This window comes from Festucalex cinctus, chromosome 2, assembly GCF_051991245.1.
Source record: "Festucalex cinctus isolate MCC-2025b chromosome 2, RoL_Fcin_1.0, whole genome shotgun sequence".
Lineage (NCBI taxonomy): Eukaryota > Metazoa > Chordata > Actinopteri > Syngnathiformes > Syngnathidae > Festucalex > Festucalex cinctus.
In genome coordinates this window covers 9,428,913-9,447,433 of record NC_135412.1, presented here as the reverse complement: position 1 = coordinate 9,447,433, position 18,521 = coordinate 9,428,913, and the positions used below count along the sequence as shown (strand labels likewise).

Here is an 18,521-nt window from a genome sequence, read left to right as displayed (position 1 = left end):
GGTGAGAACGCAGCAAGTTTGTGTGAGTGTGTTTAAAAAAAAAGAAAAAAAAAAGGCCTCCTTCTGATATTGATAAAAACTGCTGGATTTTATTGATTAACTCATATTCCACTCATATTCCACTAATGTAATATTATTCAGACTACAGTATTTAGACTAGTGGGGCTGCATAGAACATAATATTATTGTCAAGATTTTTTTGGGTTAACTTGCCCTTCAAAGAGGAAATGTTATGAACAATGTACCGTATTTGCTACTGAATTGTAAACAAACAAGTACGTCTCTGGAGCACCTGTCCAACCAGTGTCCAAGTACGTCCCTCATTATCTGCCTATTTCTGAAAATGTGTCTGTGAGTGAGTTGTTGACATGACGAGAAAGGGTGGGCGAAGATCCAGAGCTACTTTCAAGAACGCTACAGTCTGTCTGAAACACTATCATGCAGAGGCACTTATTATTCAGAAACAGATGCAACACACTCGCTATCAAGTTAAAGCTAAAATGTAAGCAGAGCTGTACTGAGTTAGGTTGGATTCACAGATTAGCATTAGTTAGTGTTAGCTTCTGATGAGCAACTTACTTGGTTGAACTTAAATGAAGTAGTCAGGTGACAGTGGGTATGCCAGCTTTGTTTGTTGATTTGTCTATGGTATGCGCCACACACAAACGGTACAGTAGTAGCAGTGCACCCAAAACAAGTAAAGGTTGACATCTAATGCACTCAAGTCCTATTGGAATTTTCATTTAAAAAATAAATAAATAAATAAATAAATAAATAAATAAAAACCAAAGTTGTCATGTATGATTTCACATGGACCTCAATACTGTATCATGAAAGTTGGTCTTTTTTTGTTTTAAATAATATACATTAGCAAAATTTGTTTTTGACGAGTTAGCATATAGCAACCAAACACAGCGAGCATGTACGCTTCAGATAAAGTGCTAACATTAGCACTGATTTGCAACCTTGTTACTTTAATTTAAAAATAGTAGAACAAATTTTTTAGGCAGTTGAGTATCTGTAACATGGTTGTGCCAAACAAACCAAAATATATGATTTGACAAATAAAATGGCTCATAAAATGTGTACGGTTGATGTTTGAACTGGATGAATCAAATTATATGATGGTTTATTACCTTCCATCCATCCATTTTCTGAACCATTCGTTCCTCAGAAGGGTCGCGGGGGGTGCTGGAGCCTATCTCAGCTGGCTATGGGCAGTAGGGGGGGGTACATCCTGAACTGGTTGCCAGCCAATGGTTTATTACCTGTTCTTCAAAATATTGGAGCCTAAATTATCCTCCAATTCATAAACTTTAGACTTATTAATTGTACAAGGCTTTTAAGATATGTTTTATGTGGCATGCTGCAACCAACTTGGTTCAGTACACTTAATCGCCATGTCCTACATCCATGTCACTTGGCAGCCATACTTATCTTCTCTCTCCTATCCAAAGAGAGCACATCATGTTTTATGATCCTCTCTCTCCACAGTTCGAGCCACCCGTTCTCCTGTTTCCATCTGTCTTGAATCTCATCTCCATCATCACCCTGAGCACCTTCCTTGCTGTTCAATTTATGAGCCCTCCCCTCGCCGATTGGCTGACTGACAGCAACAGCTGACTATCAACGACGTTCTTCTACTTCCACATCTCGTCCTGCTGACAGGAAACTGTTGTTCAAAATGAATGAGAACATGTAACTGTTTTCCAGAGGAAAATAAACAAGTGAAGTAATAAGTCTTTTTTTTCATCAGCATTTTGATCATCTTTCACCTTCTCATTACATCTTCCCCTGGTCCCTTCTATTTCTGGATATTACCCCCCTCCTCTCTTGGGGAGCAGCTGAGGCCTCAGCACAAACACGCTCTAAATAAGGTGGAAGGTATGCCTGCCTCGCTGTCTGGCTGTGAGTGCAAGACAGAGCTCGTTCTACAGCATAGCACACCGTACACACACCGATATTAACAAGTTAGCCCATTTATAAAACTTGAAAGACCTTACATGTGACAGGGAGGAAATTTATTAAATGACCATGTGTGTTTTAACTGACTTTATAGTATGTAAACAGCACCACACAAACAGGTGACGATGTCTGTCATAAGACCAAGACGGACATGTTAGAGGCAGCAAGAATTGTACTATTTGACCTGTTTTTATGATGTCCATCAAAAACAGATCATCAATATAGGCACATCTCTTGTGTTGACTATGCCAAGATTGTTATATTTACTGGAGCTAAATTAACGATGGAAGTATAGCTGCACCGTCTATGAATAGGAATTTCTGAGTTTGAATTTGAATTTCAGGCACAGTTGAAGTAGCCCATCTTTTGAGTTGAATTACTCAGTGTGGCCCACCTCCACTGGGTGGTGCTAAAGAGCTCCTTGTACGTTGCTCTTTCTTTTCTCAGTTGAATAAATCATGTAGTTTTTGTTTGTTTGATTGGTTGCACATGGACAGCGAAATGGTCAATTAAGACAAAAGCCAGACAATAAACACATGTGAAGAAAGATTGCTATATAGTTCATAGAACACAATTTACAGTGTCGTTTGCTCCATTATCATTAGTCACATAAGTAGAAGAGACCAAATATCAAAAGTGTTTTTAAGTTTGTTTCTTGGGGAAAATCATATAAATAAATTACATCAAAGATGATTGTTAAGGAAGTTATCCTCTGGTGGTCCTAAATCTTTGGAGTATCTTTATGTCTGGTGTGTTGTTTTGGTCATTGGTCATCATCTTGAGTACCATGTGATATGCTGTTTTTTTTTTTTTCCCTCGACAAGTCTCTCACAATCAACTAAAATCTGTAATTATGTTAAAAATCAGTCTGTGTACAACCCTTGTTGGACATTTTTAGATGTTGATTTTTCTTATTCTGATAGTGGAATGACAACTGCATATGACTACACTAATAAACAATTAGGTAGGCTTGTGGACTAGTTGCTTAAACATCGGCATGTAATGTTACCTTGATGTAAAAAGGGAAATGTCTATTCCTGTATTCAACATTTACAATGTACATGAATGAGGAAGTGGCAATGAACACACAAAAGGGGAACACGCAAACACAAAGGTACAGTCAGTCCAACGTCACCTTTAAAGCACCTGGCTCAAGATTTGATTTGAAGCCACACCATCAGCAGACTAGACAGAATTTACAATTGTGTTACAGACCTGTTTGGGTTCTGTTGCGTTTTTCATAACCATCCACCAGTTTCAATGGATCTGTATCCACTCTCTGCCAACTCACTCGCGTGGACTCAAAAGCTCTCCGAGGACAAGTTGAAATTCATCTGCGAGTTCAGGCCTGGCCCAAGGCTCTCCAATGGTGAACATACAGATGGGGAGATGGTGTCTGTCATCCTTCCTGCTCGGTGCACTGTCCACCAGCTGAGGATGTACATCTCTATGCAGGTATGTCACCTCAATTATGTATGAATGTCACCTTTTGCTTTGCCTTTGGTTTTAGAAATAGTTTTGTTTTGCAGTTGCATAACATATAAGGTTGAGGTCAAACACTAATGTAGAAACAAATTAGCCCATATGGACATGTTCATATTCATGGGGTCACCAATATTTAACCCTATAAAGCCTGAACCATGAAATATACTATATGAGAAACATTTCTGATTCTTGTAAATAGAGTATTTATTGGTCCTTTTAAACAAACAAAAACTCTTTTTTTTCTTTTAAATCAACTTCCACATATGACTTTTGATTTGTATCATATTTGATACATCCGGCTTTAAATTTGTACATTTATAACTGTCAAAAATATAACAATAAACACACATCATAAAAAGTCATGGTTTTAATGGGAAAAACAAATATGGAATAGAGGGTTGAAAATGTCATGTAATTATTTAATGTGATATGTTTGACTTTTGTGCATTCAGGTGCAGAACTGCCATCCAGAGCCATCTGCAATATTGGATCCAGAAAAGTACACAATACTATTTTCCAAGGGAGAAGACTGGTATGAGGCCTTTGACAACTCTCAGATCATCAGGACACTTGACATGCCGTGGTGGTATGATGACATTGGGCTTCTAACAGCCCACATTGTGCTGAAGGAGATGTTGGCACTGGATTGTGACTTGAAACAGAAACGGCATCAGTTTATGGCTTTTCTGATCGGACACGATCTGGAAAAAGAGGTGCCGGACAAAAATTGCGAGCTCGCGTACACCCGCAGGAAACTGGCGTCTTGCAGAAACCACGAGCTAAGGGATAGGGATGACACAAAGTACACGACAGAACCTTGGGTAGCAAGCACTCCGATGCCAAATGACTTAAAGCACTTGTTAAATAGAAAACTGCCTGTCACCTTACATTACATGAACCAGATCAGTTTCAGTATACATGTCGATTTCAGTGCAACACCTGATGTCCTTCTTCAATTTTTCCGAAGGGTGAATGCGCAAGAGAAGCATGAAATCTCTGACAGCTTGGTGTTAAAAGTCACAGGAAGGGAAGAGTTTTTGTCCGAGGACTACCCTCTAAAAGATTTCCACTGGGTGCGGCAATGCTTGAAAGACAATCAAGGTCTCCACCTGTCTGTGATTCCCACCTCCCAGCTTGTTAAGGAGACAGTCCACTTCGAGGACTTGCCACTTGTTGATGCTTTCAGTGGCCCATTCCGTTCCCATGAAGAACTCTCCCTCGAAGGGAAGGATCTAGAAGACATCTTCATGATATCCTTATGGGACTGCAACAGAAAATTCCGTGTCAAACTTCTCGGCATTGATATTCCGACGTTTCCAAGCAAACCCTCTCGATTGGTCTACGTGGAAGCAGCTATAATTTACGGTAATTCGGTTATCTCGTCCGTGTCGTCACCTCCCAAACTCTTTACAGAAGAAGTATTGTGGAACGAGTGGCTGGGCTTCGATCTGCTTCTTAAGGATTTACCTCGTGGAGCCAAGTTAGGCTTCACCGTTACTGCCTGCAGTAACGACACGTACTCGGGGACTGATGACTCAAAGGTTTCATCCGCAACATCAGCCTCCAAAACGGTAGACCTACATAAAGGGAAGGCGAAGGTGCTCTACTTTGTCAATCTTCTCCTGATTGATTACAGGTCAGAAGAGTTTACTACCATCATCAATAGCTTGGTTAATTTTATTTTTATTGGCTTTATACCAGACCACGAGAAAATATTTGGGAAGAACTTTAAAAAATATGTTAATGACTCTATACATATACAGGAAACCTACACTATTGGCAGTTTTTAGGAACTGAACCCTGCTTATAATAGTGAAAAAACTGCAAATTTTCATTTTCCCTCTCTTAGAAATTAACTCCCACAAAAGATGGTTATTTTCTGTAATACCGGTACCTTATCTTTCCTTTATTGACATCTATCTTCCTTTTGTTTTCTGCCAGGTCTGTCCTCAGCCAAGGATACTTCACATTGCACATGTGGTCCCACCATGACCAGGAGGATGATGTCATCACTTGCCAAGCTGATAAACTTTCCTGTGCTACTAATCCAGATAAATCAAACTCCATGGCTATCAGCTTCTTTCTTGACCACTACAGCTTCCCCGTGGTTCTCCCAACAAGCCTTAGCGCCACCAAATATTCTGGTACCCCCAATACTAGCGTCTCCCAAAGCAAATCTGCTCCTGCCTCTGTATCCAACAGTGATTCGTATAAAACAGCCCAAGATGAAGGGACTGAGCCTCAGACATCGCTATCAGCACCTCAAAATGTCTGTCCAAACAAGGCTTGCCTAAGTAAATTACGGCAAAATAGTGGTTACTGTGATACCAACCTACCCCAGTTCCTTCGCACTGTGAATTGGACAAACAGCAAAGTGGTTGAAGATGTCCACTGTTTGGTGGCAAACTGGGACCTGACAGAGCTGGATGTGACCGCGGCCCTGGAGTTGCTGAGCATGGACTTTGCTGACGAGATAGTCAGGAAATTAGCAGTACAGCGACTAGAGAGCCTCTCCAACGATGACGTTCTGAAGTATTTACTCCAGTTGGTGCAGGTTGGTGTATTTCTACACTGCATCAGAGCATTTTCACAAAAATCTGAGATGTGGAGTATTCTATCTAGAGATGTACACAAATGTGTTTTTTTTTTCTTTCCACGTAGACCCTCAAAGTGGAACCTTACCATGACAGTTTCCTCGCTAGGTACCTCATACAGAGAGCCCTGAGGGTGAGTGACAAGATTGTTGGTATTATTCTGTTAACAATAAACTTTAAAAAGCACAATAGTCAGAGAATTGAATGACTAACGCAATAATGAATAAAACTGTAGTCCAAATTAATGAAATAGTCTTGTAGTTTTGGAAGTGTGCGCTCTCCTGACCATGTCTTCTTTGTTAGCCAGTGCTTCTCCGCGTAATTGCTCACTCATCGCACTGATTCATCCTCTACTGCAGAGCAAGCGGGTCGGCCACTTCTTCTTCTGGTACGTGCGCGGCGAGGTAACGTCCTGCCCGTATTTCCGTCAGCGTATGGCGGTGATTCTGGAGGCCTACTTGCTGGGCTGCGGTCGGGCCATGCTGGATGGCTTCGTTCAACAGGTGCAGGCTGTGGACGCTCTTCAGGAGGCTGCGGTCATGATTAAGAAAGCCTACCCTGACAAGAGGGACGTTCCTTCTTCAGGTGGGAAATTAGCTTGTTGTAGATTGATGAAATTAGCGTCATCATGCATGGGTCATGCGAAACCTCAATTCGGTTAAGTTTGAAAGGATGAGTCAGAAGCGGAGCTGCATTACAAACGGCTCAGCAAGAGTTAAACTTTCTGTCACTTACCTCTGATGTTCCTTGAGGGAACTATAATTATCACCACGGCACATAATTGACCTTACCATAAACCACGCCCACATGACCTAGTAATCAAGACGCAAGACGTCATGCCTGCCTCGGCATGTGCATTTTTGCTACGGACAAACAAAGCAATCCAGCTCCCGGTGGTGCTTTATGTGGTTATCCAAAGCAAGATATAATATATTGTATAAGAGCGCCCTCCAAAATGACCGGAAACTACTACGTCTTCACTAAGGTAATGTTCTCCATTGTTGTTTTTAGCCAAAGGCTAACGATAGCTCAGGGTAGTTTGTTGACTATTTACTATTAATGCCAACAAAACATTGTGACTATGAGGTCATATAAATTCATTTTACCCTGCTTAATAGAAACAATGTCCAAAAATATGGGTTTTGCTGACAATCGGCCGAAGTGAATGAGGCGACTGTCTTTTTCTGACTTCTGTGGCAGCAAGCAGCTATGTTTACTTTCTTTGTTTGGGGGTACAATTGCATGGTGAGGGAGTGAAGATACCCTAACAAAAGAAGAAATCCGGAAAATTACCATAAAATGTCCACAAAAATGCAAAAAAAAAAAAAAAGGCAGAAATTGATTTAAGAAAAGGCAGGAAAGAAAATGTTCAAAAATTAACCCGAAAAAAAGTCAATAAACAAAATAAGAAATCCTGAAAATTAGCATAAAATGTCCACAAAAAAATCTGAAAATTGTGAGTAAAAAAGGCAGAAAAAAATGTCAAAAAATAGTCAACAGTAACACACTGTTTCATTCATTACAATCATCAAATGTGCGACTCCAGACAGATGTTTTTGTTATTCATATGGCCTCAAATGGCTCTATTGTCAGTACAGCTGACCCCCGGATGATAGAAACCCGTTGAAATGCTTCAGGGCTAACAATTCCAGTATCATCTGCACAGCAAACACTTCTCAGATTTGTTTCTTTGCAGCTTCTCTAAAGCTTCAAGAATTTCTTCAGGACAACCCGCTGCCCAATGAATTCTTGTTGCCTTTGGATCCTCGCATCAAAGTTGGACAGATTCTGGCAAGCATCTCTACGGTCTACTTGTGTGTTTGCACATTGGGAATGACTGAACGTTTTTTTTCCCCCACACTGACGATGCCATTGTGAGCCATGAGTCTAATTTAATTGATGCAAGTAAAATAGAGCCTTCCAGGAAAGCCTCAAGATCTGAGAAGTAGAATACCGCCCACACCCTCAACATTGACTTATTACATGTACAAGTATTTAGAAGGTTTTTTACTCTTTCTTTGTGCAATGCCCTAAGTTGCCACAAGATGCTGCCAAAGCATTTCCTATTTTAGCCTGGCTAAAATGGTGTCAAATGTGACATGCTTGTAAACGAATACACAAGTGTCAACAATCGACCGCGTCAACTTATTTACCTCTCTAATATATATCCATCCATCCATTTTCTTGACCGCTTATTCCTCACAAGGGTCGCGGGGGGTGCTGGCGCCTATCTCAGCTGGCTCTGGGCAGTAGGCGGGGGACACCCTGGACTGGTTGCCAACCAACTCTAATATATATGTATATATTTAATGCGCTTTCTCTGTTGTTTATTGGAATTGTCTGGGTACATCACTGTATTTTGAAAGCCCCTGATTGTCTCCTCAATTCCCTTTAAATGCAGCTAGACAAATGCAAGGTGATGGCATCAAAGAAGAAACCTCTGTGGTTGGAGTTCTCGCCCATGCCGTCACCCACCTCTACTACACCTGTTGGGATCATTTTCAAACAGGGGGATGACCTCAGACAGGATATGCTGGTGATTCAGGTGAGAGATATTGGTCTAGTTTTCTTTCTTTTTTTTTTTTAATAGTGGCCAACACTGCCTTTGAGACTCAATTAGTCATTGGGTGGGTGCAACAACTTATTCACTTCCTCTCACCAAATAAACAAGCACCTGAGATAACTGCGCCACTATTTAAGTTTGTCTCAATGCATTTCACCTTTCGACAAATCTGTGTCTCTCTTAAGACCTTGGCAGTGATGGACTCAATCTGGCAAGAGCAGTCTCTGCACCTCAACCTTGTCCCATATGGCTGCATCTCCACAGGACACAACGTAGGTAAGAAACATCAACCACTTAAAAATTTGAACCACGGTTAAGATCTGGCATATCTACCCGCAGATATATATATTTTTTTTTCCTCTAAAAAATAACATTAATTATGGTTTAATATGGAGGATATATGGTGGGAAATTAGCTTTTTTTTTATACTATTAGTTGGGTGCCTGGAGTTTGTGTGGAATTAAACAACCAAGTTGCTATCCGGCTATTTCTGAAAATCGGTTCTTTAGCACTACTGTGTCACTTTGACCTAACAGTGGGGTAATTAACATCATAACCACCCCCACCACTGAGTTATCCGCAAATGACTCATCAGCTAGGCTGGACCAAGTTCCAGAGTGAACGAACTAGTCTGAACAGCTGCTGAAGAGCTATCATGTTAAAGCTCAAATTTAAGCAGAGCTGCAGCATAGCACATAGTAGAGTTAGCTGACAGCTTTAGGTTCTTCTAATAATGGTCTAATAATAAGGCCGGGCTAAGTTGTCGATGTTTGGCTACGGGAGTCTAATTCGATGATTTTTACACATTGTATTAATTGGAGGACTCCTGGTTGGCTACACTGTGGCCATTCATGACTGCACATTGCCAGCTGATCCTTGAGTACAACACTAATCAGTCTGTGTTTTTTTTATGTTATTGACACATTTTCTGTCTCATTGACAATATCAAGCAAAGCATACCTTCAATTAATCAAGTCTCCATGTATTATTAGGCATGATCGAGATTGTTAGGGATGCAGCAACTATCGCTGCAGTCCAGAGAAGCCATGGAGGAACAAATGGATTCTTCCGGAATGATGCTCTCTTTGAATGGCTTAAATCCAAGTGTTCTCTCCAGGAAATTGTAAGTAACAATTTAAATCGTACTCCTTATCCTTGTTGACCGGAAGTGACAAAATAACAAATGCAGTTTGGGCAGATGATGCTTTTCAAAAGTGCATGTTTCATTTTCTGTCATACAGCATTTCAAGACTGTAGAGCGGTTTGTAAAGTCCTGTGCCGGCTATTGTGTGGCTACATACGTACTAGGCATTGGGGATCGTCACAATGACAACATTATGATCACAGATCAAGGTATAATACACCATAATACTTATGGTACACCAAAAATAGTTTGCCCTAAACTACCATCCAAGTGAAACCATTTATTTGTCATGCTTCATATAATGTGACAAATCATTGGACTATATAAACAAAAATCTCCGTTGTGCTATTTAGGAAATTTGTTCCACATCGACTTTGGCCATATCTTGGGAAATAGGAAGCACTTCCTCGGCGTGAGTCGAGAGCGCGTGCCTTTTGTCCTCACGCCAGATTTTCTGTATGTCATGGGAAGGGTCAAAGGTGGAAATAGCCTCTACTTTCAGCGTTTCCGGGTAAGGAAATGACATAATCACCTGCTTCTGAGCAAAACAATGCAGTCAATCAAAACAATTCTAAAAGCAAATGAAAGATTTGTGTGGTTACTCCACGTAACTGTCTACTATTTATTTTAATTTTTAATGTTTATGAAAAAACTTTGGACTATGAAACGTTTGTATATCTTCAGTATTCACAAAAAAAGTACGTTGAATCATTGAATAGAACAGTCTTTGACATAAAAAATACAAATAAATTCTTAGGTCAAATGGAGACAAATGTTGCAAAAGACTTGTGGGTGATTGTACACGGTTACAAAAACAGAAAACAATAATTGCTTCTTTGAAAACTCTAAATTATCATCCATGTTAACAAATACAACTGTTAACAAGTCTAAATTGTTTACAAAAGTGTGTTAGCCTCTTGAATGACTAATGTCGAAGACTAACAACAAAAACAATTGGTGCATTGATGTCTCTAAATTGTCTTTTTAAATCAACAGTACATTGGGAATGTCAACAAGTCTGATTGTTTTTCAAAAATGTATGTTAGCTTCTTGAAAGAGTAAACTGACAAAAAAAACAACTTTGTTTTTTATATAACGGTCCAGCTTCATTACGATTAACTAACAATCGTCGTAATTAGTTGGAGCCTTGTGCTTGTTTCCAGTCCCATTTTGGGGTACTGGGAGACATGTGTACTGCGTATTGCGTAATTTTGTTTTGGTCAGCGTCTCGGCAGAAAATCGGTTTCCTGTAGATAGAATGTTGGAAGCAAAACATTTGGTGCTAATTTTACAATCTCTGGGAAGTCTGCCTCGCTTTTAATCCAGAACACAACACCATTTCCGAAACAGTTTTGGAGGCTTCCAGCCTCCAATCTTACAACGAGCGTGGCTGGTTTATTGTCTCTTCAATACACCTTCCATTTTCTTTGAGATTGTACCTTCTTCTTTTGTCTCATCATTTGTCCTTCTCTATTCTCCAAAGACATGTTTTGTAACTTTGCCACCAGGTCATGGACTGATATTGGCCCATTTCTCAATGTGTGATGGATGACACCATACGTAATATATGGCGAGAGACTAATGCGATCATGATGTATTTATTGAACAGAATGTATGCAGTGAGGCATATCTGGCTCTTCGCGCACATTCTCGCCTGCTGGTCACTCTTTTCTCCCTCATGCTTCTTTCGGGGATGCCTGAGCTGAGTGCTGTAGAAGACGTTTACTACCTGCGGGAGGCGCTGCAGGAGAGCAAAAGTGAGGCAGAGGCCAAGGAACATTTCCTCCACCAGATTGACAAATGTGAGCAGTTGGGCTGGACTGTGCAGGCCAATTGGTGGATCCACCGGATGGCAAATAGATAAAAACAATTATAATAATAATTCAACATTTGAAAGCAAATGAAATGAATCTTAATAAGAAAATGTTTAGGAAGCCAGTGAAGGGATGCCTTAAAATGTTTTCCACAAGGATGAACATTAATGCCTAGTACTAAAGACACATTGCATATTAATCGGGGTCTGCTTAAGAGGTTAATGCATTTTTTTTTTGTTATTGACAAATGCAAATGTTTTATTTTGCAATGCCTTTTTGAATGCTAATGTTTGGTTGTCTTACTGTTGGTGTGCCTACACTGTTTTTATAGTGTTCCTACAATATTTAGAAGTAAACTTGTCTGCAAAGACAAAATACTGTATGTCTTCACTGAAAATATTCAAATAATTACAGTATGTGTCCCTATGTTTTCTATTCATACAAGACATTTTTGAGTACAGAACTGCTTTGATTCAAATACAGTCTTCCCTCGCTATAACGCGGTTCACTTTTCGCGGTCTCGCTGTATCGCGGATTTTATTTTAAGTGCAATTTTGTATATATATTTTTTTACAGTAATACCCATTTTATAAAATTTATGAAGGTTTGAACATTGTCAATGTTTGAACAAGAGAGAAATGTGAGAACATGTAAATGCCTCAATGAGAAAAGTGTATAAATTGTGCGGTCGGGGATTTTAGAGCCTTAAAACATTTATAAGAGTTGTAAAACATAAAGCTAACTACTTCGCGGATTTCATTTATTGCGGGTATTTTTTGGAACCTAACCCCAGCGGAAAACGAGGGAATACTGTACATTCAAAAGAAACGTGCTGTCCTGTACCTTTCGCAATGTCTGTTTCATATTTTTATTCATGTGTATGCAAAATTAATACATCTACATACAGTATATACAAGTGTCAGCATTAAAGATTAATAAACATAATGTGATTTTGCTAAACAAATAATCACACACAAACCTGATTTTAAAAATAAAATGAGAAAAAGATCATTTTACATACCTAGTTATATTAGAATTAATTACTATTTACCTTATTCATTTGGTTGAATTTAAATTTACATTTATTTGAATTTGGACTGAGCTACTACCACTTTGTGTTGACTAATATTTGACCATTCATTTGATACAAGTACTGCAACACCAACACTGAATTCACACAGAAAATGATCACACAGAAAGTGTTTATTCAAGGCTGATATAAATTCTGCCTGGCCTTTATTTTGGGTCTTCACAGCGACCCAAAAACCTACAGCATATGTTCAGTTTTTTCTCATCTGCCATGTCACGTAAATTATAACAATGAAGACTGTAAATGGGATCAAAAGTAAAACGTTCGTCTTTAACCATTTGGCCTTATATGCCAATTTTCTGGCTTTTCTGTTTTTCATCAAAGAAAAAGCATTGGAAAACAAAATACTAGGGAGATGACGTGAATTTGGGGAAGTTCAAAATTTGGCGAATTTTTCACCGTCTGGTGATTGAAAGCGACGGTCCGAACCCCGTCGAGGCTTTTCAAAATAAACGTGATAGCCTAAGTGCTGTATGATAACATTGGCCAGTATAGAGAGATGAACGTGTTACGCTGCACTGCACTGATGAACTGAATCAGTTGACTGATGATAAACAATGTTGTCAGGCGATGGCTAGTTTACAACAAAATTGTACTGAAATTCTGTACTGGAACACGTTTTTAAACGTGTTAATTATTTTATTTTTGTGACACGAGATTTGTCCAACTGGAGTTGCCGTAGAATATTTCACGTGACGAAGATACTCCATTACATGCTGCTTTTTTTTTTTTTTTAGGTAGAAACAAGCGGTTCCCTTCAATTCACATTACAGTAATTCATCCTGAATACTGAACGAAATTAAACATCGACACTGTGCGCCCGTCATTCCTTTATTGAAGTCGAATACAATTGCTACATTTCGTGTCTGGTTAAATTTGTCTCAGACGGTGTTCGTCGAAATCTGTCGGGCCCCGTTTAGCTTAGCTTAGCTTGCTAGCTTCTCGACAAATTGAAATTGGCTCAGTAGACGCTAAAAGTGTGACCTAAACTCGTGAATATCGTGTGAAAATGTTCGCAATAACGAAAGTCAAGTACGAAGAGGAGCTGTGTGGAGCACAAGAGAACGAGCGACAACGTGAACTCCTGGACGCTGTTTGCAAGCAGCCTCGAGGTGTGTTGAACAGAGCAGGTTTGTCACTTGTTAAATCAATACTTTTAAACAATATGTCTGTATTCATAATGAAAGGAATCTTCATCCGGGTACATTCTTACGTTACGTTTTTCTCAGTCGCTTTGATACATTTCTCAGATGAAGAATTGCATTTCTCAAAGTCTTATATCAGTGTCACTTGTACACAGCAAAAAGTAGTTGCTCGTTTTTTCTTTTTTTGTTTCGAACAAGCTGTACGCAAATGATGACCGGTATATACAATTTTCTATTTACCACAATCGACCTTCTAGTGTGACGTCACGTTTAAGTGCGCCCCTTGCGGTGGAGGGCAGGACGTCAATGCGAGTGAATTAAAAGTGTGACCTAGAAAAGAGGTCAAACAGTTGATAAATCAGCGACCAATGCTATGGTGAACTTGGGCGCGGCCAACTGATGCTCTGATGCACATGTCTCAAGATCCGGTACTCGAGGGCCAGAGTCCTGCATGTTTTCGAGGTTTCTCTACTCCAACACACCTGATTCATTGATCAGGATAATTATCAGGCTCCTGCAGAGCTTGCTGATGATCTTAAATAGGAATCAGCTGTGTTGAAAGTGGGAAACCTCCAAAACCTGCAGGACAGCGGCCCTCGAGGCCTGCAGTTTGACACCTATGCTCTAATGGCTCAAAGAGAGATGAGATTGTTTTCTCGGCAGAATGCAGTGATTCTAAGCCAGGCGGAAGGGCTAGCGTGAAACTACGACGCAACTGCTTTGCGCCCACAAAAAGTACGAGGATATGCTCAGATCATTTTATATCAAGTAGTTTTTCTCTTTTTCATATACTGTGTGGGTCATAACATTAACCACTGATTGTAAATTCCAGGCAGACATGATGAATGTGCCATATTATCTTCAGTGAAACAATCATTTGTACTTTTTTTGCATAAGTATTCAAGTAATCTTGAATAAAAAGTTAATGATTTAACACGATTAGCACAATTAACACTCTAACTCGGGCTTGATCTAGGCTGAGGAATGTGTTGTAAACGTGTGGTCTGTTTGTTAGCAGCTAGCAAGCTAAGATAGCTTGAAGACTTTGATATACAGTAAAACGACACAAACGATTTAATGACAATTTAAACCATGATAATAGTGATCGATTTGGTGTCTTTATTAGGGCTGGGTTCAAAATATCGATTTTTCGATAACTATGTGCAAATAGATTCCTACAGGATGTGACAATCACGCCACAGTGAGGATCCTTGTTTTAAAAGCCAGGGTATCATTGAGCATCCATGTTCTTCTTTCACTGATGTGGCACATGTGATAATAACATCACAATAAAGTAATGAAGTGACTTTCCCAAACCATGTGTATCTTGTGTCCCGCAGACGTCAGTGAAAAATATCTTTGTACTGAGCAGCAGGAGCCAGAGTACCCTGGTGTGAAAGAGGAAGAGGACTTGGAGCCTCTTCAAGTTAAAGAAGAGGAGCAGTCACAGCCTCCCAACATAAAAAAAGAGGAGCAGCTGCCACCATACATTAAAGAGGAGGAGGATTTCACAGAGTTGCCTGTGACTGGTCTCCATTTGAAGACTGACGATGAGGATTCTCCAAGCAGCAGCTCAAGACAACAAATAACCACAGAAGATGATGAGGACTACCGTGGGGGATCAAAAGCAGACAGCCGGTTAGCTCTAATGTCAGATGGTGAAGTCATGTCACACTCTCCTCACACTGATGACTATGAACAGTCTGACGGTGATGTGAAATGTCAAACTGACAGCAAACGTTGGAAATGTTCTCAGTGTGGAAAAACTTTTGGTTCCAAGTCTGGATTGAGAAGACACGTGATTGGCCACACTGGTGACAAACCTTTTGCCTGCTCACTTTGTGGTAAAAATTTTGCCCGGAAGGAACACCTTAAAAAGCACACGAGGACCCATACTGGAGAGAAGCCTTTTGCTTGCTCAGTTTGTGGTAAAAATTTTGCTTCCAAGGGAACCTTAAAAGAACACACAACCACCCACACTGGAGAGAAGCCTTTTTCCTGCTCATTTTGTGGTCAAAATTTTGCTCAAAAGGGAAACTTAAAAATACACACAAGAACTCACACTGGAGAGAAGCCTTTTGCATGCTCAGTTTGTGGTAAACATTTTGCTCACAAGGGAAACTTACAAATACACAAAAGAATCCACACTAGAGAGAAGCCTTTTGCTTGCTCAGTTTGTGGTAAAAATTTTACTTCCAAGGGAACCTTAACAGAACACACAACAACCCACACTGGAGAGAAGCCTTTTGCCTGCTCAATTTGTGGTCAAAATTTTGCTAAGAAGGGTTCCTTGCAAATACACACAAGAACCCATACTAGAGAGAAACCTTTTGCTTGCTTAGTTTGTGGTCAAACATTTGCTTACAAGAAAAGCTTAAAAACACACACAAGAACACACACAGGAGAGAATCCTTTTACATGCTTACTCTGTGGTCAAAATTTTGCTTACAAGGGTAACTTACAAATACACATAAGAACCCACACAGTAGATGAGCCTTTTACTTGCTCAGTTTGTGGTCAAAATTTTGCTCACAAGGGAAGCCTAAAAGAACACACAAGAACCCACACTGGAGAGAAACCTTTTGCCTGCTCAGTTTGTGGTCATAACTTTGCTCACAAGGAAAGCTTAACAAGACATACAAGAATCCACACTGGTGAGAAGCCTTTTACTTGTTCAGTTTGTGGTCAAAAGTTTGCTCAGAAGGTAAGCTTAAAAGGACACACAAGAACCCACACTGGAGAGAAACCTTTTACCTGCTCAGTTTGTGGTAAAAAATTTGCTTTCAAGGGAAGCTTTAAAGAACACACAAGAACCCACACTGGAGAGAAGCCTTTTACGTGCTCAGTTTGTGGTAAAAAAATTGCTGTTAAAAAAACCCTAATAAGTCACACACGAACCCACACTGGTGACAAACCTTTTGCTTGCTCAGTTTGTGATAAAAAATTTGCTTACCATCAAAGCTTAAAAGAACACACAAGAACCCACACTGGAGAGAAGCCTTTTACGTGCTCAGTTTGTGGTAAAAAATTTGCTGTTAAAAAAACCCTAATAAGTCACACACGAACCCACACTGGTGACAAACCTTTTGCTTGCTCAATTTGTGATAAAAAATTTGCTTACCATCAAAGCTTAAAAGAACACACAAGAACCCACACTGGAGAGAAGCCTTTTACTTGCTCAGTTTGTGGTCAAAAATTTCCAAGTCAGGCTAAAGCTAAGACGCACAAGTGCGCTGGTGAGAATATCAGTGCTTAATGTAGCTTGATATGATGTCATTTATGAATTTACTTTTAAAATGGTGCAATAATCATGTCTACTGCTGAATGAATGAATGAATATGTGTAGTTGTATTGGGTATTGTATGTGTTCTTGATTTACCCCATTTTGAAATTGATTTTGTTAATGTATAAATCAACCTGACAAGGAGCTGTGGATTATCTGCTATCTGATGGCTTTAATCTGGTATTTTAATCTATTTGCCATGTTTACTATTAAAGCGAATTACATTGACAGTGATTTTAAATAATCTACATTTTTGTGATGTCTTTGTATTCTTGTATTGTGTTTACAATTAGCACTTGTGCCAAAACACTCAAAGCGTTGTGTATAGTTTGTTCTCTTTTGTGTGTGAAATTCATACCCAGTAAATGAATGAATGTATGATTGATTGAAATTGACTTTGGAGAAACTTTGATTCATTGCGGTGAGATGAAAAAGCGTAGGATACCTGATTATGATCCTGAATAAAGTACTGCTCTCCACATGCCCATCTCTCTCCATGACGCGCATACACGACTGGAAAGGTGGCGCTCTCAAGTTGCCACGCCAGTTGAGTGGGGAATGTGTATGGAGAATCATGCCAAAACCCCGTAAACACAAAAAACGTGATCTATATATATATATATGTATATATAGTTATCAGATTAATAATTGACCTTTCGCATAAGCTCCGCCGCCCTTAGTTACTGTTGCTAGTCCGTCAAGCTTGGTGACTCCGACAGCACAAGCCGTGACGGGAAGACTTACACCGGCGCGTATTAGTGATTTCTTTTGGAGCAATACCAGTGCAATATCCTCCGGATCGAGGCAAAAAGGTTTACAATATGCAGTGGAGGGTTATAGTCATAATATTAAATTAGCCAGCAAGGGGAAACATACAGGACGCACGCTAAATCTGAGAAAACCCCATGACCTATACTTCAGATGCAACCAGCACAGCATTATGGACCAGTCGTGCTCTTGTACTGCCGGGTAAATTTTCTTACTTATATTAGTCTAGTATTGTTAAAATATGAGGATTACTGTTAGGTCAGCAAGTTAGCTAAACCTCGGTGTTTATAGCTAGCTAAACATTAGTGGGGGGTTAGTTTTTGTCTTTGAAAGCATCAGATCAGTCATTGTTATTCTTTGTCCATCATAAAAAAAAATATTGATGTCACCCTAGCCATGGATTTAGTTAAGGTTAACAGCCTTCGAGCTGCTCCTTTGTCTGGTTCAACACTTGTTACAGCAAGCACAAGGTTGGGATACTCCGGAGACAATTGCTGCGATTGGCTGGCAACCAGTTCAGGGTGTGCCCGCCTACTGCCCAGAGCCAGCTGAGATAGGCTCCATTGTGAGGAATAAACAGTCAAGAAAATGGATGGATGGAAGATTAATAATTGTAGAAAAAATATATATTTTTAATGTTGAAAATGGCTCGATGAGTCAAGTATCACTT

General features: G+C 39.7%; 2 protein-coding genes across 2 annotated transcripts in view; both read left to right on the top strand.

Annotated features, from left to right (window-relative positions):
* The first annotated feature begins 3,985 nt into the window (after positions 1-3,985).
* On the top strand, positions 3,986-12,897 carry LOC144013616 (phosphatidylinositol 4,5-bisphosphate 3-kinase catalytic subunit gamma isoform). The gene is made up of 11 exons (XM_077512699.1): positions 3,986-5,086; positions 5,392-6,004; positions 6,112-6,177; positions 6,404-6,629; positions 7,741-7,835; positions 8,446-8,589; positions 8,793-8,883; positions 9,600-9,730; positions 9,849-9,960; positions 10,105-10,262; positions 11,361-12,897. The coding sequence occupies exons 1-11, from the start codon at positions 4,026-4,028 to the stop codon at positions 11,613-11,615; spliced, it is 2,952 nt and encodes a 983-aa protein (XP_077368825.1). The 5' UTR covers positions 3,986-4,025; the 3' UTR covers positions 11,616-12,897.
* A 489-nt stretch (positions 12,898-13,386) lies between these two features.
* The window catches only part of LOC144015037 (uncharacterized), an 11,298-nt gene continuing 6,163 nt past the window's right edge, over positions 13,387-18,521 (top strand). Inside the window, exons 1-2 of the mRNA XM_077515351.1 lie at positions 13,387-13,785; positions 15,141-17,048. Of these exons, the coding sequence (XP_077371477.1) occupies positions 13,665-13,785; positions 15,141-17,048 (2,029 nt within the window). The 5' untranslated portion in view covers positions 13,387-13,664. The remainder of the gene's footprint in view (positions 13,786-15,140; positions 17,049-18,521) is intronic.